At 36.0% G+C, this 22326-nt stretch overlaps 1 protein-coding gene across 5 annotated transcripts in view; it reads left to right on the forward strand.

Moving 5' to 3' along the window:
* Nucleotides 1-22326, forward strand: part of KHDRBS2 (KH RNA binding domain containing, signal transduction associated 2) — a 378797-nt gene that overhangs the window by 50542 nt on the left and 305929 nt on the right. For all 5 annotated transcript variants that reach the window (XM_021269153.4, XM_021269154.4, XM_027455064.3 and 2 more), the window contains exon 2: nt 17068-17195. In XM_021269153.4, coding sequence (XP_021124828.1) covers nt 17068-17195 — 128 coding nt within the window. The remainder of the gene's footprint in view (nt 1-17067; nt 17196-22326) is intronic.

The raw sequence follows: 22326 nt of genomic DNA on the forward strand, positions 1-22326 counted from the left end.
AATTAATTAAATATGTGATCAGTTGTTGTTTGTATACAGAGATCAACAATATAAGGAAGAAATATTGTTGCTATGTGTGGAAGATTTTTTGCCTCAAGTTCTGCGATACCAGTGTAAAGAAGATGAAGAATAGTCCTTTTTCTTTAAACAGTAGTATTGAAGAATGTAGTAGGTGTTCATTGCTCAGATACCACTGGTTGGGATTTTGCATAACAAGAAAAGTGGAGGGGCAAAAGCAAGGAAGGAAGTCAATTACTTCAATTTCACTGAAAGCAAGTAATGCATTCTCCTCAGCTTTTTACAGCTGTTTTCCGAAGGGTATTAAAAAAAAAAAAAAAAAGGATATTTCTTGATCTTTGTGTATTTGGTGGAATCTCATCTCCAAAGAGCACTTTTATTCTACAGGTGAAACTATGCTGGTGCAATGATGAGAATCATGTAAGTTGTATACGGTTGGATCTACTACTAGAAGTTTATGATCCATCCTTGGTCTTATACATAAGCATTAAGGGCTAGGCTTCAGAAGGTATTTAGTCATCTGACTTAATTTCATTTAGAATTAAGTGCTTAAATGCCTTTAAAATCCAGGGCTAAATTCATTTTTCCTTCAACATGGCAGTTGTAGTTTTTATCTGTAAGCATTAATTTGTTTTTATATTTCTATTTAGCTTAGTGCTTTCACAACAGGTTTTAATGTTTATCCCCATGGCATACAGTTGTTAGAGCTGCTGTCACACAAGTAAAAGACTGCTGCTACACTTCCATGGTGTCTTTTGTTTACTTCATTCTGCACTGCTTACAATTTGGTTTTGTCAGCTAAGTGTTTCTACTGACTCTTAACACAGGACCTTCTCAGACACTTCTTTAATAAAAACAGCATAGTTTCTTCTGAAACATTTATTTTCAAATCCTTAGAATTTTTCATCATTAAATGTTTCTGTATGGTATAAGGAAGAGAAGATTAATAGACAATACCCAAAATAATGTATACATAACAAAAGTAAATCTGCATATTTTACATTTCCTCTTGGCAGATAGCCAGACAGCCACTTAGTTATGACAACTTATTCCAAGGATTTCAGTTAACTACATGAATGATCATACCATTTTTTGCTTGCATATATGAGTCTGTCTTCATATTGTAAGAATAGCCTAGACTATAATTTGTGTACTACAGTTTTAATTGGTAAAGATGTTGACTGTAGCATCTTTTGAAATATGTGGATTAACGCAGCCTAAGTCACTGGAGTGTTCATGTTAGCAGAAACTTCTAGGCAGAAAAGCTAGAAAACACTGCAGAAGGAATAGCATATTATTTATAAGATGATGTTTGAAAATCTGATTTTTATTTTTTATTTTTTGCCCACCAATGTTTAATCCAAACAACATTTTCTATTAGCTAGTTGATAACTTTTTTATTTTGATTACAGAGTGATGTGTTTTTCTTGCACTGTTCTGAACTACTGATAGCTGGACACATGAGCTCAAATGTAACTAGCCTTTTTTTCAAAAGCTGAAATAGTTCTATGGGAAATTCTTTTAATGTCTGTTTGTATAATTTCAGTTGTACAAGTGTTTTTGAAGTAGGATATTGCTATTATCTGAATTACTGAGCCAGCCTCATTTGTTTTCTTGACCTTGATTGACTATGATGTGTTGGATTTTCAAAGATGCTGTAGCACCACAGTGGTATTTAACATGTAGCCTGTTCTTAAATTCCATTTGTATGAAGGATGTTATCTGGTATACTGGATTGTTTCTGTTTTACCTTTGGCAGGTTCCTTGTAGGACCTGATCTTGATACCTTCAGTTCATTGGTTTGATACAGCTTCCTTTATCAGGTGTTGCTTCTTTGCAGTAACACTAACCAGTTTGTGTCCATCAGGGTTTCCTCTGCCATATTTGAGATATTAAGACCAGTTTTGATAGTCTGCAAAGGCTTAACATCTCTCAGGTTTTACTGTTTTTTTTTTTTTTTTGAATTTTCATATATAAATCACCTTTCTTAGAAGAAGCTGTTAAGGAGATGACATGGCCATGAGAGAAAGGCAGAAATGACCTAACCTCAGAGTGAACCCCACCCAATAAGTTTAATCATAAAAGAAATGAAATGAACTTCAGAATGACTAAACTGTAATTCTTATTGTACATGGCTCTGATCCATGCAGACATAAAAATGTCTAAGTATATTAAATATACCTGGGAACATTCATTGGTACTGCAACTAAATGGCATGAAAATTGCTGTATCCTTGCTGTTAATTTCTTTTGTTGTCCAAAATAGGGAGTGCATACGGAAATTGTATTGTGGATGGTCCCTGATTTTTGATAGTGTTCTCCTCAGCCATACCCCAACATTGTCTGGGAGAATGCTAGTGAGTCTAAGTCCTGCCAGATCTCTTCTGACAATTCAGTGATATAGTTGGTCAAGTTCCAGTTCACACTGACACTGCCTGATTCTCAGGTATTTTGTAATTTGAAGAAAACACTGGTTAACTTGTAATGTAAAAATATCACCTACTCTTCTGTTTTTTTTGCAGTAGCTTGGTCACAAATAGTGAGAGAAGATAGATGGTCTCTCCAGTGCTCCTGAGCAGCCCCTGCACTCTTATACACATTAATTGGTGAACCTGAATATAGACTCCCAATCAGGATAATGCTATGTGTCCTCACCCTTCCAGGAGGCAGGAGGAATTGTCAGGCTTATGACTGTCTTGGCGTAATTTCAATTTTGCTGTCTGAGAATTGCCAGACTTTTTCTCTGTACTGGCATGTTTAAATAGAAAGACATCACATTAACCTAAGGACATTGAGAGACAAACCAGGTTTATTAGCAAGTTAAATTTAGTTCAAGGAGACACAAATCAATGTGTATTTTAGTGTGTATGTGTGTATGTATATATAAACCTACATGTATATATATAAAAATAACAAATCAATGTTTAACATTGAGTTAAAATCAGTGAAAGGGTCTGGTTTTGCACATTTCCTTTTCAGCTCTCCTTCAGAAACAATTGTTTCTCCTCTCTATTTGATATTTGGGCTTGCTCTCTACCTCAGGCACAGTCTTCAGATTTGTTCCCCTGATTTCTCACGTCCTGCTCAATAACTTGCTGTCTTCTTCAAACAGAAGATTGACAAAGTATGACATGAACTTTTGCCTTTCCTTTCTCTTCCTTTTTATTTTTTCAAAACTTGATTGATCCTGCCATCTCTTTTCTTGCTTATCTGTTTCTTATTTCCTTGAATGTCCCTTGACCATCTTTTGATACCTCTCACTCCAAATTCCCTTATTCTTTGCCCCTACCTTCCAGCTTCATCCTGGATTCCCCGTTTTTCCAGAAACTTACTAAAATGGAAAACAAAGTGTATCTACAGAGTGTCTAAGTTGTCAGAGTGCTTCATTTTACTTTATAGAACTGATGTGAAAGAAAGTCTTTTCAGCCAAGAAAGAATTTTAAACCATTGGAGGATTCTGAGAAACCAGGAGAAAATCAAAATGCAAATATTTCTTTGTGTGTCTCGTCTATCCTATCAGCCTTTTTAAAAAAATTTCTTTTTTATTTTTCTTTTAAAATTGTTCACACTTCCCATTTTCATTGAGGCATTAAAAGACCCGTATTTTTTCCTTCTAAATAAGCACTTCTAAAACGGACGTTAGTGTTTTCAGTACCCAAGTGGCCAACCATGAAGCTGTATGTCTGCAAGAACACACATGGTCCTTATGATTATCAACAATTCTATCTCTTGGACAGATGTTTTCTGACTGAAACAAAATCTGTCATCTTTTTCCATTTCTTCGTAAAATTGAAATGATGAATCTGTGAGAGCTGCTAGCTGTTGCTTGTTGCAACATCCATCCTTAACAACAGGAAAGCTATATGATTTTTATCAGCATTAAAAACAAACAAACAAACAAAAAACACTTAGCCCTGCTGGAGTATTTTCCTATAAAATGGTTACAATTTATGGAGAAAAGGAACACTTCTACAAAAATCCTGAATTCCTCACTGGGTTGCAGTTCTTGTGTTGAACTGAGCCAGAGCAGAACTGTTTTTCAGTAGAACAGATTGTCTTGCAACACAGTGTTCCCCTGGACATTTTCTTCTTTAAGAATGAGCCCTTGGCATTTTGTGAACTCAAGAGGCTTTTTCCTGTGCTAATCAAGGCAGCTGACAAACTCTTCAGCATGCTTGAATCAATATGGGTTAGCCCAATTTCTTTCTGTGCCATGTGCATTCTTAGAAGCAACAACAGATTGACAGATATTTCTTTTTATCAGGTACTGGGATCATCAGTGACAGAAACATAACTAGATGAAAGGTTTGTTAGCTTGAGATATAAAATGCAGGCAAAACGAGCAATTTCTTTCAACATTGTCTTTGTGAATTGTATTTTTCCCTGTTTATTAAATATTTCATGATGTGTAAACTATAGTAGTATAAGCCATTTTGTCTGAACGTGGTTAATTAGGATGGTCATTTCAGGAAAATTCTCAAATCTGGCCAGCCTTAGAGAGTTTATAGTTGTTTAACTAGTGTGCTAGGGAGGAAAAAAAAAAAAAAAGAGAGAGAGAATGAGATTTCAGCAGAAGAACTTATTTATGTGCCTGGTAATGAGCAATAATAGTGAGTTAATTCACAAAGATGACTTATAAAGTGGAAGAGACAGGAAAAAAGAAAAGATGTTAACAGACACACAGAAGTATAACAAGCATTTTCATTAGCTTGACAAGTCTAAGCACGGCAGTTTTCCTTTTCACGTTTACAATTAAAGGCTTCCCTGCCAGGTACTTACACTGGAGGAAAGAACTGCTTCTAAAGAAAAGCAGGGCATAGGTTGGATTTGTATGTCTAGCTTCTAGATGGCAAATAAAATGGCATTAAATTGGTGGTGGTGGTGGGAAATGATGAAAAGTTCTGCTTTTTAGATTAAATTTAATGTTTTGATTCAAGTACTTCTTTAAATTTCCATTTTAGTTCTTCTATTTTAATTCTTTATCCTGTTCTACACAACTATTATTAGGTTCTTTTTACGTTACCTGGTTGCTTTACATTATTCACTAAGCAGTTTAATTATATATATGCTAGTAAAGAAGAAGGCTATTAAGAGCCTGTATAGTTCTAGTAGCAGCCTATGGGCTTCTACATCAAATAACATTTCATTACATCTCTTCTCATTCATGTAACCTGTGCCTTTGCATTTTTCATGTATTTAGTATTTTCATGTTCTGGGGAAAAAGAAGAGAAATTACATATCTTTTATGGGAATTCTAAGGAAAGATTTCCAATGAAATACAGTTATTTTGTACAAATCAGTGGTCAATTTCATAGAATGGCTTGGGTGGGAAGGGACCTTAAAGATCAGCTACTTCAAACCCCCCTGCTGTGGGCAGGGATGCCACCCACTAGATCAGGTTGCCCATGGCCTTGTCCAACCCTATCTTGAACACCTCCTGGGATGAGGAATTCATAACCTCTTTGGACAACCTGTTCCAGTGCCTCACCACCGTTTGACTAAAGAATTTCCTCCTGACATCTAACTTAAATCTCCTCTCTTTTAGTTTGAAACCACTCCCCCTTATCGTATCATTGAACACCTGTGTTAAAAGTTGCTCTCCATTTTTTATATAAGCCCCTTTGAAAGTATTGAAAAGCTGCAATGAAGTCACCCTGGAGCCTTCTCTTCTCCAGGCTGAACATGCCCAGCTCTCTCAGCTGTCCTTCATAGGAGAGCTGCTCCAGCCCTCTGATCAACTTTGTGGCCCACCTCTAGACCCGCTCTAACAGGTCCACATCCTTCTTGTCTTGGGGGCCCCAGATCTGGACTCAGCACTCCAGGTAGGGCTGTGTGAGGGCAGAGCAGAGGAATACAATCACCTCCCTCCACCTGATGGCCACTCCTCTGTTGATGCAGCCCAGGATGCAGTTGGCCTTCTGGGCTGTGAGCACACACTGCTGCCTTCTGTCAAGCTTTTCATCCACCAGAACCCCCAAGTCCTTCTTTGCAGAGCTGCTCTCAATGAGTTCTCCCAGTCTGCACTCATGTCTGGGATTGCCCCGACCCAGGTGCAGCACCTTGCACTTGGAATTTTTGAACCTCATGTGGTTCATGTGGGCCCACTTCTCAAGCTTGTCCAGACCCTGTTGTATGGCATCCCTTCCTTCTTTTGTACCAACTGCACCACTCAGCTTGGTGTCACCTGAAAACTTACTGAGGGTGCACTTGATCACACTGTCTATGTCATTGGTTGAGATATTAAGCAAAACAGACCCCTGAGGGACACCACTTGTCACTGACCTCCACATGGATGTAGAACCATTGACCACTGCTGTCTGGGTGTGACCTGCATGCCAACTCCTTTTCCACTAAATGGTCCACCCTTCAAATCAATCTCTCTCCCATTTGGAGACCAGGATGTCTTAAGGGACCCTGTCAAAGGCCTTACAGAAGTCCAGGTAGATGACATCAATTGGTCTTCCGTTGTCAACTGATGTAGTTACTCCATCATTGAAGGCCATCAGATTGGTCAGGCATAATTAGCCCTTGATGAAGCCATGCTGGCTGTCTCCAGTCACCTCCTTGTCTTGCATGTGCCTTGACACTGCTTCCAGGAAGATCTGCTCCATGATCTTCCTAGGCAGAGAGGTGAGACTCATTAGTCTGTAGTTCCCTGGGTCCTCATTTTGACCCTCTTAAAAAATGTGAGCATTTGTCTGTCAGTCTCCTTTTCTAAAACAATATTTTAACATGTTGTCTAATTTCAGACATGTATGATATACAGATAAAAATCCATGCATTTGAATTTCCTACATGTTTTTAAGAAGGAAGACTGGTCTTTTGGCCAGGGAGAAATTCCAAAATGGCTTTGTTGAGGGAAAACACGGTAGCTCAGCAATCTTTCAGTTCTGAAAAGTAGAAAAATGCTTAAAGTAGCTTCTACATCAACCAAAATATCTGTTACCTCCTTTTCTACCTAAGCAGATGACAGATGTGGGAGGAAGCTAAGACAAAAAGGACACATAGATAAGAATATTATGTAGGGAGACATCGTGAAAAATACTGGTCAGAAATCTATAGGAAATAGAAATTAAATAGTTCTCTCTGCCTAACACATATTTGTGGTAGTGATAAGGTAAAAGCAATGCATGAGGTCAGATATTTGGGAAAGAGTCATGACAGACTCTGGGAAACCTATATCTCCCATGGCGCTGAAGCCTATGTTTTCCACACTGATACTACAATGAATCATAGAATCATTAAGGTTGGAAAAGACTTCCAAGATCATCTGGTCCAACAACCCCCCTACCACTAATGTCACCCACTAAACCATGTCCCTAACTGCCACATCCAACATTTCCTTGAACACCCCTAGGGATGCCAACCCCACCATTTCCCTAGGCAACCTGTTCCAAGGCCTGACTACTCTTTCTGAGAATAAATGTCTCCTAATTTCCAACCTAAACCTTTCCTGGTGCAACTTGAAGCCATTCCCTTTAGTCCTATCACTAGTTATCTGTGAGAAGAATCTGACCCCCAGCTCCCCACACTTTCCTTTACGGTAGCTGTAGAGAGCAATAAGGTCTTCCCTGAGCCACCTCTCCAGACTAAACAATCCCAGTTCCCTCAGTCGCTCCTCATAAGACCTGAGTTCAAGGCCCTACACCAGCTTCGTTGCCCTTCTCTGGGCATGTTCCAGGGCCTCAATGTCTTTTTTGTACTGAACACAGTACTCGAGGTGCTGCCTCAGCAGAGCTGAGTACAGGGGTACCATCACCTCCCCAGTCCTGCTGGTTACAACATTCCTGATACAAGCCAGGATGTCATTGGCCTTCTTGGCCACCTGAGCACACTGCCAGCTCATGCTCAAGTGAGCATCGATTAGCAGCCCCAGATCCTTTCCCTCTGCACGTCTTTTAAGCCACTTTCCCCCAAGTCTATAGCGTTGCATGGGGTTATTTTGACCAAAATGCAGGACCCAGCATTTAGCCATGTTGAACAAAGCTGAGTTACACAGTACTTGAGGAGTGCACTCAATTCTCGTGAGGCCTGTCATGGATTTTTATTCAAATTTTTAGATGTCCTGGGCCATGGTTTATGATATGCCTTGAGAATAATTGGACTTGGAGTTGACTTGAAAATTTGCAAATTCAAATTGGGAGCTGAGAATTTATTTGGTCTTATAATAAGTTGCTGGTGCATGTGCAGCATTTCAAAGCAGAGTTGAGAAGAAGAAATGCATCTATGAATTTTTGACAGTGTGAAAAATGATCAGCAGCTACTGTGCCAATGTGGGCTCTTCCAGCCTGCTGGAGTTAGAAGTACAACTCCTAGGTCTGGATGATACACTTTTGTAAGATCTCAGCTTCAGCAAAGATTCAAAAATATGCAACAAATTAAACAGTTTTGTATGTTCCTCAGAAGCAGTTTTCACTGCCGTTATGAGCTTCTCAGGTTGCTTGCCAAGTTTCCTAACTGTCAGCTCTCCTGCTTGCTCTGGACTCAGTTTCAGTAACTGCTCTGTGTCAGTGAGCTTGTCTGTGAATCTATACTGTCTGATTAGTATGGCTGATAACATGGACCTCAACTTTATTTTATATTAAATAAGAAGTAAAGGATCTAGTGGGGAAAAAGAAAAAAAAAAAAAAGAGAGAGAGAGAAAAAAACACTTCCCACCACTGATTTTTGAATATGAGCACACATATGCATATCATTTGAAAACATTGCCCTGGTCCCTTTCTTTCCCTATGGCAAAATAACAGCCTTTTGTGTTTAGTAATGATGAAGTGGGTGGCAGGCAGGTTCAAATAGACATTCTTCACCTTTTAGAATTGATTCCTAGAAATGAAGTTGGAGGAATTGAAGGATATTTGCAGGAAATGAAACAAGTCTCCTTGACATCCATACATTCTAATTTATTGCTTTGGCTTCTACAGTGAAAAGAAGTACTCTTAAGACAAGGTGACAAGCCTATGAAAAACATGCATCTTGTTTACTTACATATGAGGTTGTAATACCACTCTAGGATGAGTTTTAATTTCCCACGTCAAATAGTCTGGTGTAATGAAATCACATTACCTGGTGCTAACATGTTTTCTTTCCTATGAAAACAAGTTCTCTTGCTTGAAATTTTGCTTTCTATGGTTGCCATAGAGAATCCTATTTTCAGGCAAGTCCCAGGTTTCCTTGTTTTTGTTGAATGGTTTTGTATTGAAACAGAAGAATGTCTCTCATCTTGCCTCAGTTCCAAGTGCTCTTTACCTTGTAGACATGGTAGCAGAGAACACTCATTGTCACTTCACTAAAACTAAGGTTTAAAGGTTTAAACTTAAGGTTTAAAAATAAGCTACACATATCTGATATATATAGCACTTGTTCCCTTTCTGGGATGATAACTGGACTAGCTTCTGTATCCTTACATTATGGCCATTTCATTAAATTGAACAGGTCCAATACACTGGCCAAAATGTCACCCTGTTAGCATGCCACCTGTCATGTCTGCACATCAATATTTTACCAGTTGGTAAGAAATGGCCTGAAGAGTAATATGGGTGAGGAAAACCTCACAAGCCTGGTATTGGTATGAGTGTGTTCTGTCAAATTTAGTGAAATTCTACAGAAAAACATGAGAGACTTTATACAATTAAATCTCTATAGATTTTAAAGATAATCTTAAATAGTATTATTTTTTTTTTCTTCTACTTACTCAATTTTAATTGCATAATAATAACTATATGAGTTTATGTAGCTGAATAAGCCATGTATTTTTAGCTTTCACTGATACTTTCTCCTGAAGAGGCGTTACTGGAAGTTAGATGATCTTTAAGTGTACATTACTGATACCCTGGAGCAAGGATCTATTTGTACAGACTTCAGAGTGGAGGCTCAGAGCAGATATGATCTCCAGTGTTGTTTTTTGTTTGTTTGTTTGTTTGTTTTGTTTTTAACACAAAAGGTGTTATTTGTAATTGTTGCTTCCACTCTGAAAAAAAAATATTAAAATGTACAGCAGGAGAAATCAAATATCAATTATGAAGCTTTCATAAGAAACAATGTGATCTTTTGGATGAATTATGAATTCCTGGAAATATCTAGTGAACCTCTGAATCTCATTAAAATTGACCACAAAAAAATCTGGAATGTGTCTGTTGCCTATGTCATACTAATGAGTACCTGGGTGCAGCTTCTGTATAAATGTAACTCTTGCTTGTGACAAAATCAATGAATGTTTAAGAGAGAGCATCACTGTAGACAGATATTGTGTATATGATTATATATACCAGTACCAAATATTCAGTTTCTCTCTTTCATGATTTTTAATAGTTTTGAATAATAAATATATTTAATATATAATTGTTTGTTTCATGCTGTATAGTAGCCAGAGCCAATCTTTTCTATTTGCTGACAGAAGCATGTTAGGAATCCAAGGTCTTATTCTGAGACACCAAAAATAATTTCCACCTCTCAACAATTCCTCACAGTTACTTGGGGTTTCATCATCTCTTCCTCAGTGAAGAGTGACAGTTTTCCTGTCACTATTTCAGATAACAGTCAACTTTCCAAGCTCAAGATCTGAGATCACATCCTAAATGAAAACTGCTGTTTCAAAGGTTTGTAAAGGCTCCTTTTGTACACTTTGATAATTGTGTGAGCTGAGGTTATTAGCTCATTAGTTACATTGCTAACTGAAAAAGCAAAAGAGGTCAGTGAGAAGCCTGAGCTCCAAGCAAAATTTTATGCCTGGTCTTTACTTCAGTAAGTTGCATTTTATTCATAATTTTCAATTCTGTGCAATTTCAGATGTCAGTCTTATTCTGTAGCTATTCTACCTCAGTACAGGAAAACCCTAAAGCATCTAAGTTAGAGCAGGGGAAAAAAAATGCTTGCTGTTCAACTCGCTCTCTTGCTCTGAGGACAGAATAGCAGACATTTTTATCACTAATAAGTTCTAGGACTGAGGAGGAAAGAGAAAGGCTTTTCTCCTTTACGGAAACTGTGAAGAGACAGAAAAGCTTCCTTTTTTGCTAGTTGCACTAGCTGGGTAGAGCAACTTCTCAAGAATACCATCAGCTTTCATATAGGAAGGGATACATAATGAATATCTCACTGAGGGACTTACTGGTGATTTCACTGATTGATTCATCTTTCACCCCTACTTATCTGTTCCACACCATACAATATGTAGCACGGCATTGATGTTTTATTTTCAGATTAATCCGAGAGCATGTCTTAAAATGACTTGCTGCGTGGGCTTTCTCATAGTAGAAGCTACAAAAATCTTTGTTGACAAAGAAATGCTTTCTTTTTCTTAAGCATCATAGAAATCCAGTTTTCTAGGATTCAAGGACACCTAGAGATACTTTCAGAAATAAATACTCTTGATATTTTTTGATGTTTTTTGCTTTGTGAGTAAATATTTGCACTCTGTACTTCCTCCTTTTATGAGTAGTCTCATTCCCAGATGAAAGAAAAACAGAATTAAATAAAAAATACCTTGTCTACTTTCAAGCCGGTCTTTCATCTAACTGGTAGCATATTCACAATACTATCAGGGACAACTATATTGAGTTCAGTAACTTAGTGAACTGTACACTGTACTGTTCTAGCAATACAACAGCTGACAACATCAAACCTTCATCACAGCCTATGCAGGCTAACTCCCCAGAGAAAGACACATTTAAAAGAACCTTAGTCTTAAAAATTTCACCTAGTGGCTTGCTTTCTTTTTAAGTCTGGTAAAAATAAATAAATAAATAAATAAAACTAAATAAGTTTTAATCAGTGTTATAATTTCTCAGTACTTTTAATATAGAAATGTACAAAACAATATTCTCCCCAAAACAATGAAGAAATTCATGTCTTGTAATTAATGTTGCTATGACTCTAATTTTGTCAACAACTATATTTCAGTATGTTATTGCACTCGATATTCATCCTTGATCTTTTCTTCATAGTGTACACACTAATGACGACCTTGAATGATTGTTACCATTTTTACTGAGGAGAAAAAGATTCTACCAATTTCTCTTCATGTGCTACATTAAATTTCATCATAAAAGCTACTTTTTTTTTTTTTTTTTTTTTTGTGAGATATACATATATCTAGAATTACACGGAATAGTGTATTGAGGAATTACCTGGCAATAAAAGTAGAATTTATTGGTATAGTGCATGAAAGAATTACTTGGCAATCAGACTCAAAATTCTTCCTAGAAAGCTGTATGTCTGACCAGATGATGTTCAGAAATTTAGCAAGATGTGATATTACTACCTGAAAAAATCTTTTTAGTTATTTAACACTATTAATTATTAATTTCCCTGTTGGGTCTCATCCTGTGAAGAACCTGACAACATCCTATAACTGGAGGGAGAGGGCCTGCTGTTAGGTCCCCTAAAGCTGTCTCTTACCCACAAAAACAGGTCTAGTTCCCTCTTCTTACTTGGCAAGTGCTCCAGTCCCTTATCATCTTGGTGGCCTCTCCTGGACTCATCTCAATTTTAATGTCTTTCATGTTCTGCGGGAAAGGGGACAAATCTGGAACAGCATTCTGTGTATGGTCTAATGAGTGCTGATTAAAGGGAGTAGTCACTTCCTATGTTTCCTGTATGTTTTGTAAAATATCAGCTTTATAGAGAATAATGGCCATTAGGACCAGCAGTGAAAAAGGGCTGTAGTATATATTGAACTTTTAAAAGACACTGCATTTTTATCTGTGTCTAACTTGACAGGACCTTAAGTAGAACATTATGCCTCATGGAATTTAATCATAAGAGAAAAGTCTGTGAAATACCTGGTTTTATTAATGTGGATGTTTTCAGTACTTCAACAATATGCATGCTATATGTAATTTTTTTGTTTGTTTTCAATCTGTAGCATGGCAAGTTGATGCTTTCAGCTTCTAAGAAACTGTAAACAGCCACTTCTCTTGTTCATTCTTATGCTATTTGTGATTTTACAGATCTCTGTCATTCCTTTTTGACTTGTCTTTTAAAATTCTTTCCCAACATTTATTTAAACAGCCCCTTTTCTTGTCTGAGAGCCAAGGTAGTTCAGCTTGAGTTAATGCAGTTACAAAGCTTCTGGTGATTCTGAGCGTAGACAAATCAAGTTCATATCTGCCTACAATTGCTCACATAGACATATAGATTTGACCCATCGTTTTCTAACAGGTATTGTATTAATCACTGACAGAAATATTGCCTTACATGTGTCTGTTGTAACAGGTATTACTCCTTTATTCTCCCTGAGTCATCTTTACTAGCTGTGTCAGTGAATGAATATGTGTACATACAGTGGAGAGGAATGTTTCTAACAGATGCATACAGTTCTGGGTGAATGGAGAGAGCCACGGGCTAATTTTTCAGAGCTAGTGGCTGATCATGCTGTCTTGATAACCCTTCTAAATTCCTTTTAGATACTAAGTGTTTTTACTTTTAAATAACCTATCCTTTGGGGTGTGAATTTCCTCTTCATGACAGGAAACCTCTTAGGATGTTCTCTTCTCACAGATCAACTTCACTGTAATTGGTCCAATTGTTTTTATTGAGCCATCTGTTGTGTTCTTTTTTTCCCCTGAAAATCCCATAGCTCTGCTTTCAATTACAACTGAAATATGAGCCTGTGTGTATATTTTTAGTATTTACTGGTTTTAAAAATACTCTAGGGTGTTGTATAATTTTAAAAACATTGTAGGCATTCAAGGTTCCAACTGTGTAATTTTTAAAGATTTTTAATAGGAGCTCTTATTAAGATAGAGATGTCAGTGATTTAGGACTTGTTTTTTTTTACCAGCATTGGCTTACTCTTTCTCTTACAGTTCAAATGTTCTTCCATTCACCACACTAGAAGCACACAAAGAAAATATGTGCTTCTCAGAGTTGCAGATAACCTTTCTATATGCAATACAGCACACAGGCAAAAGGTTGGTGAAATTCCCATTCTGGTAATCACTCCCATCAATGGAAACTGATGGTTCTTTGAAAAGGACATTGTAACAGCAGGTCATGCATCTTTACTGAAACAATACCAGTGCTGCAAACACAGTAACCCACAAAGCCTGATAGGAAAGGTGCAAGGTAGGCTTGTAGAATTCCTTTCAGTGGGAGGCAAATGTTGACAGCAGAAAAAGGGCGGTGTAGATTTCATTTTTTGGTAGGTTGGACAGGCTGACAAGAAGTACATTATTTTTTGATGAGTTTTGACATGATTCTAAGTGTAGCAAAAGGATGTTTTTACTGTGGAATGCCTAATTTTAATGGGAAAACTATATTCATGACAAAAGTTTTGTAATAGGTGTCAAGTGTGTTGAAGTGCACTATAATTAACATCGTTTTATTGGCACTGTAAGAATAAAGCAGATAGTTTTGAAAAAGTAAGAGTTGCTCATGCAGCTGTTCAATTTTATGCTAAATCACTGAGGTAAAGGAAAAAGAAGCTATTTCCCTCAAAAATTCTGAACAGGCTGACACTACTTGCAGAATTTTGCAGCTCCAAGTCTGGAGAGAGCTGAAGATCAATTTTTATGGGGGGAAAAAATCTAAAAGATATTATAAATGCCTTTATTCTCTGACACTTCTCTAGTTGTGACCTCTTTTGCATGACTGTGATATGCATGTTCTCTTCCAATTAAGAGGGGTAAGATACATGTGTATTATACAAAAGGAAGTGCGAGCGTACTGTTACAGATGAAAGGCGAGAATGAAGTGTGCTTGGGGATTGACAGGTACTGTAGGAGGTAATTGAAGAACTATATGTCTCCCTGCTTAATTCAGTTAGCTCAGAGCAAAAGTGGGTGGAAAACGTGTGAAGTTTCTTCTCAAGGAACTTGTCTTTTCTCTTATTGCCTAAGATCAGTGTTGGGGAAAATGTTCTGTTGGGTTCCTTGTTCTTATTCTTGCTGGAAGCATGCTGGTCCTTATGGACCATTTGTCACTGGACCATTTATGGACCATTTGTCATTGTTCTCAAAATCCTGTACTAACCATGCCTTTTAGTAAACACAAAATGTATAATGGTTGCATTAATAAAAATAAACATGAAGTTCTGGGATCTAAAGAAAAGTGTTATCTTTTCATTGTGTGTGTTATATGTGGTTACAGGTTTCACAGAGGGTTGGCAGGTCAGTTGAAACTTGCTGCATGTCAGGGCCATGAGCCAGCATACTGGCAGTTTGATCCTTGTCCTCATTTTTTCCTGACAGTGTTCTGCTCCATCTGTGATGATCGTAGTCACAGAATGACACAAGGAGTATACAGAACAGAGAACAATACAAAAAATCAATACATTTTGTATGGGTCCAGTAATTAATGTATTGCATCACCTCTGTCTTCTGAGAAAGCTCTTCTTCTAAACAGTCTGACTTGACAGCCATGATGTTCTTTGTAAACCATGGGTTTTTATTGACTTTAGTTATAGACCAGTCTTTGGACATGTTCTGGATTATCTATGGCACGTTAATGTCCCACTATGGACATTAAATGTGAGGCTCTATACAGAACATACCCCAGGGACAAATTTCACTTTCAGGGTTAGTTTAAAAGTTTCTAAGGAGAAAGGAGAAGAAAGGAAACTGTTCAAATGCTTGCTACCAGCATGCTGCCACCATTACCTTTGAACTGGCTACTCTTCTATGATAGAGCAGATTAGAAATAAAACAACTCCATGTATCACTGCCACCTTGTAAAAAGAATGGAAAGTAACAGAAAAAAGTTATCTGGGGTGTTCCGGGAAATACACAGTGAAAAAAAAAAAAAAGAAAAAGAAAAAAAGAATGTGGACTAAACCAATTTTTTTTTTTTATATATTAATGCATTAGTGTCACTGGTACTAGGGCAGAAAGAAAAAAAAAAAAGTCAAAATCTTCAGTATTTCATACTGTGAAATACAACATATGGGGAAAAGACAAGTCCATTTAAAGTATTCACTACAACATTTAGAGACAAGTGCAAGGTAGAACTGTATGAAAAAAAAAAAAAAAAAAAAAAAAAAAAAAAAAAACACAGCATCCAAGCTCCAATTTCTTACTTGTCATAAACCTAGAAGGCCTTGAAAAAGTCCCTTCAAGAGTTGTTCACTAAGTAGACTTTAAATAAATTATTTGATCTAAAATAGGTAACGTTAACATTTAAAAATTCTGACATTGACTGTTGTTTTACATACCTTTTTTCCTGGTGCTTGTAAATCAAATAAGCTTGTATTTGTGTCACACACGGTTGTCAGTGTGTTTCTCTTTCCTGTACCTGCATTTTTTGCCTTTAAAATGCATGTTTTTCAGACCCCCAACTGTCCCTCTTGAGCCATTTAATTAACTCATTATGAGCATTGCCATTTCCTTCCTGCACACTGGTGCAAATGTGACTTTTACCTGTACTGTGATTTTTTGTACCTGTACTGTTAGGAAACTCAAGTACCATAACAGATATTCTTTGCAGAGTAGTGAATTTAATTGTTGGTGTTATTCTTTTATAGAGCTTTAGGGATTAAAGAATTCATATAAAAGCACTCAAAACTATTCTACCCAAACATATTTTACAGTTCTTTTTGTAAATTCTACCAGCATGTTCTACATACCATCATTATCATCTATTATTACTTATTGCATTCCTTTAATGAAAATTTGTTTTGTGCAAGACTTATTTTTATTTCTTAATGTATTTTGTACAGCCTCTAAGTAACTCTTCAGTGTTTTACTAGTCTTACTTTTAGCCCTTTCAGTTGGAATCTGACTAACTCTGGCAGGACACATTTACAAAATAGCATCAAGCTGTGATGATGTGATCCTCTTTAAAATATTGATTGCCTGAATCATAAGCCTCATCTGTTCCTGTTCCCACTGTGATCATTTGGAATCAATTTCATCTGGGAAAGAATTAGTCAAGCAGTGCAAATTGTGAACTGTCACCTCTGCCTCACAACACTGGTGACAGTTCAGTTTTTTCAAAGTTAACAGTACATGTCATGTGAGTGCAAACAGTTCAGTGCAAAATCTATATTACGATGTAGAAGTTTAAACTTTCCGAGGATGACGAATGTCATGCAACTGATTGCTCTCTTTTTTATTATTTTCAGAAATTGAAAAATTTCAGGGTTCTGAAGGCAAGAAGGAAGATGAAGAAAAGAAATATCTTGATGTTATCAGCAACAAAAACATAAAGCTGTCAGAAAGAGTTCTGATCCCTGTCAAACAATATCCAAAGGTACCGTAAATATAGTCTAACTCTTCTAAAATCTTTCCTAATAGAATGGTGGAAAAGCTATACACTTAACCATTTTTTGATTGGCTCTCAGTATGCAGGCTTCAAGATATTTAAAAGACTAGAAATACAGCTCCTGTCCATTTACCTGTATATTATTAGATTTTATACGCTCTAACTTCTGTTTCAGGGCCTTTCAGAAAAGCTATTAAAGTGCATTTCAATATTTTCTTTGCCTTCACCTTTTTTTTTTTTTTTTTTTTTTTTTGAGCTGGTTCATAGGAAAATTGTTGAGGTTTTCTGTAGGTAGCTCTTTTAAAGAAAATGGCAAGATACCATATTTTTAGAAAATAAAGGACTTGTTGAGGAAAAAAATATTCTAACAAAGTAAAGAAAAAAAAAAAAACAAAAAAAAAACCACCACAGTAACTCTCAACAGTCAGTTGAGGTATGCTGCAGTTTCTTCTTGTAAGAATTATGGGATATTCTCTGCTGTAAGAAGTCACGAAAGATAAAGTAACAAGATTACTGTAAGCTATGAGCTTAACAAAGTAAGACCCTGTTTATAAAATTCAAATGTTTTTCTGCCATACGTTTCCTTCATATGATAATTTTGTTCTCTTCACTGTTACATACTGTGATTAAAAAAGAAAAAAGAAAAAGAAAAAGAAAGTTTTGCTTATAAAAAGAACTGCAAATTGAGTTGTTTCTCTGAAGCTTTAGTTTTTAATTTCACATATCTTTGGTTATATTTTACATGAAAGAAGAGAATATAGTTTTATTTGTACAGCCTTGTATTTTACATAAACAGTTTTAATAGTATTCAAACTGAAATGGTAAACATCTCCATTTATCTCTAGAGTAGTTTTTTCTTGCTGATTTATTATCACATGGTATTTGGTTCACCATTAGCCTTGATTACACTCTCATCTTTTTGCTTTATACTTTCATCAGTAATAGCAATAAATTACTATGGATAAAAAGCCTATCAAACAAAATGAAAGGTGTAAAAAATTGAGATTCAATGATTCCAGCTGACATTTACCTCCTGACTAGTGAATATAAAACTGAGATAATGTAATCATCCAAATGGTGAAGACTGTAGAAATGCAGGCAGTGCTATAAGGAATTACTTTACTGCTTCATAGCCTGAGGTATTTTGTCTAGATTTCTGGTATTTTGTATAAATGCTATAGGTGACCTGAAATTTTTAATAAGAATGTAACAGTGCTGTAACATTTTTAATGGTGATGTGATAATTATTCAGAATACTATTTGATGAAGATAGAATGAAAGACGAGCTATTTAAAAGACAAATACAATGATCTATCCAATGTATTACTTGCATATGATTAAATTAACCTTCATTTACTTTAATGAGCTTGTTATATTAATTGGTAGTGTAAGATAGGAAGTATTTGTACAGATTTTGAGCAGTGAACCAAAAAAAAAAACAACAAAAAACCACAAAACACACAGTGCAGTGAAAATGAAATACTTTCAGCAATGCAAAACACACTCTCAAAAAGTTTCTGTACTTGCTTTCCTAACAACATTCCATGTTCAGAATGGAATAATTCTCAGAACTGCAGGTTACCTGCCATCCTTAAAGGGTTAGATTTGCTGTTTGTATCGAACTGCTGATTGCTGTGGTCTACTGTCTTATCTTTTCCTGATGAGTTGTAGGCATAAGGATGGCCAAAATCAGTACACAGTGGTCGCTGGAGATTGCTTTATAAATATCCAGAAAGAGTAGGAAGTGGAAAATATATATATATTTAGTAGAGTATGGTAATAAGAGCAGTTGATCAGATCTTTGCCTTATAAACAGTTCAGTCTGAGCTGTATTTGTATTTGAAAGATTATTTTAAATTATTCATTCATTCTTTGCTGATGAGCTTTTCAGGATAGTGCTGGGTGAGCAGGGAGATCCCTGAAAATCTGAAAGAACTGTCCAAGAGAGAAAAGATTTTTGGGAAAAACAAAATCTGACCAGTTCAAAAAAACTTTATTTCACAAGATTCACAGCCTCTCTAATCTATTTAGGAATAAGGTCATTTCTTTGAAGACATTTGCTTTTACTGTAGCTACATATAGCAATATAAACTCCTCCAAGGGAATCCTTGGCTTTCAAGCCAAGTTTAGTGCGGTCTGTGGGTTAAGCTGTGGTGAGGGTAGATCTCTTCAGTGACAGCTTTAGAAGCAGAAGCAGCATTTTAAGTTTTGAGTGAGAATTAACTTGAACACAGAAGGCTTTGATTGGCTAAGCAGCTCTTGTAGTTGTAGTACAGGTATTATAAAATTGCCTCAAAGTGTCTACAGTTTGATTTGTGTAAATGCTGATGCGGAGAACAGAAAAATAAAATCAAAGCCTGTAATTAGCAACAGCTGCCTTACATTACCATTAAGGATATGTGCCTTTCTCCTTTTCTGGAAAACAGAGACAAAAAAAGAGGGGGGGAAAAAAAAAAAAGTAAAAGCGTAACCTGGTAGTTCAGCAATGATCTTTTCTTAGATGAATTACTTTAAATCTCAGTAACCCAAGTAAAAATAGTGCCTCATTTAACACACTCCTCTAGCAGCAGGAGTGTGTTCTAATGCTCTCAAAATTCCTTCAGTATTCAGTAGTGCAGTATTTTCTTTTTGTTGATCCTTTTTGTCCTGTCTCATAATGACTTTTTTATTTCATACAAGCATTCTAGCTAAGGCAGACCAGCAAAAATGCTCAGAAGAATATTTATTACTGACTTTTCCATTTTTCAACTTTTTTTAGTTGTTCAATTTAAAGCTTGCGCAGAAATACCCAGGGGTTGTTCATAAAGATTTCACCATTAATCAGTTGCATGTCATATTTCAAATAAATCAAATGTGGAAAAATAATGAGTTATTTCTAAAACAGAAAGAGAGAAAAATCTCAAATGATCTTGTTGCTGAAAAATAGAACTCACAATTTTGAAGCTTGATGTCATTTGCAAGCCAACACCTACGGATTACAGAGCCTTAATTTACTATAAAGGCTCAGGGTCACAACACCCAAACAAGCATAATTTATATCTCCAGTTATTGTCATGAAAGTCTCTGTTGAAAACCTATGACTATCAGTAAGCAATTTTTCTTCACATTAATTGCTACAAAAAGTTACCTTGTTTCGAGTTACTACCTTATCAGCTTAAAAAAACTTTGTGGTATATATGTTTGATATGACAGAACCTAAGCCAATTCAACGTTGATTTAATGATCTTTCTTTTCAGTTGTTTTCTAGTGATATGATTATTGAATAAATAAAGATTTGTCTATAAATAAAAGCATACATTATATTATATAAATATATAAATACAATATTAAATGAAATTACTCATTTTCTGTGATGCTAGAATGAGTTCCAAAAATGAGGAAGTTCTAAAATGAAATCTCAGTTTAAGTACAGAATTGTAGATTAATTTTCCCTCTACTGGTTTGCTGGATAATGAAAACTATCAAAATATAAGATAGAAGCATGTCCTGCTACCAGTATCTGCAGACACTACCACTACCTGGTTTGATAACCAGCATTAACAAAAGTAAGAAATGGTTGGTTCTTCTGTTGACTTCCTTGATTTAGAGTTGCCAGAGCCTCTTAGAGGAAGGAAGCAATGTAGCGAAGCCTCTTCCCTGCACAAAGGCAGCATCCCAGCTCAGCTACCTGGTAATAATGGTCTTTCTGAGAAACTGGATAGCTTCAGCTGAGCTTTCTCCTGGAAGCTTAACTACCATTTGGGGAAAAAAAATATATATATAATCCAACCCCCAACTTCTTGAAAGGCTGCTAACACTCTGCTTTATATTAATTAGGCTTGGGGAAGAAACATAAATTAACCTTGATAAATGCTGTGAATTAAGTTAAATTCCAGTTTCCCGATATTCTTTGTTTTGGCTATGTCATGACAGTTCCTTCAATTACTCAATTGAAGTCACCTTTCTTCTTATTCTTTGTCATTTTTTGAACTGGTTATGCTGTGAATAACATTTCAAGCTAGTGACACTGCTCCTGAAATGAAATTTATTTGTTCAACTAAAATCTTGTGCAGTATGTTGATCTCTGTAATACATGAAAAAAGATTCACGGTTGTTTTGCACAGCACAGTGCAAATATATACCTCTTTCATATATACTACACCTCAGAGTGGATCTCTCTACTAAAAATTTTCTTATAAGGTATACGAAACAGATTTTGGATGAAATAAACATTTTCAGGAAAAAAAAATGCTTTTGTACTTTATCTAATAAATTTAGCAGAAGTTAATGGGATTATTTTGTTTGTTTTAAATGGTCTCTAAGGGATCACAAATAATTCCAATGAGTTTGAACACAGAGAGTGTATTAATGCAAGTCATCTCCATGTACCAGCAGTGTCAGCTACCAGTATTTGATCGGTCATTTCTCAGTTCTAGTAAGTATGTAATTAATTAAAGAGATAAAGTTAAATGTTACTCAGTAACTGAAGCACTGGTCTTTCATGTGTATATAAAATATATCCTTCCCTTATATATGTTGTGTAGATCAGATTAGAAATATATGTAAGAGACTGTCTAAATTAGTATAGAAGAAATTTCTCAGGACACTAAGATATATCTCAGCTGAACTGAGATTTTTTTCTGAATTTTCACATGTATTAATAATTAACCATTATTCTAGTTAATTGACAACTATATATTTGTGTGTGTGTGTGTGAATTCCACATTTAAAACATACGAGTATAAAAAAGTCTGGATTAATTCAGAAGACTTCTGTGCAGTGGCAGATCCATGAATATTCCTCTCCCCCAATGGAAAAGTACTTACTTTCTTGCTATTCTTTTCTTGATGTTATGTCATATAGGGAAACAAAGTCTCTGATGTTTCTGTTCAGTGCATTTGGAAGTTTAATTAGAGGGATGGACACAAAAAAAATACACTTGATAATAAGAGGAAGATGTCACATACTGGTGATAAACTGGTAAGAGTTCTTACTTGTAAAGCAGAGCAAAATTTATGAATAGAAATGAATAAAGAGGAACTTTAGTCATGGTATCAGTAGAAAAGTGATAAAAAGAAAAAGTGTCCCTCATTAATGAGGAGAGAGTAGAAAAGAGTACTTATGCCTGAGACATAGAGAA

Source organism: Anas platyrhynchos, chromosome 3 (assembly GCF_047663525.1).
Source record: "Anas platyrhynchos isolate ZD024472 breed Pekin duck chromosome 3, IASCAAS_PekinDuck_T2T, whole genome shotgun sequence".
In the NCBI taxonomy this organism is placed as follows: domain Eukaryota; kingdom Metazoa; phylum Chordata; class Aves; order Anseriformes; family Anatidae; genus Anas; species Anas platyrhynchos.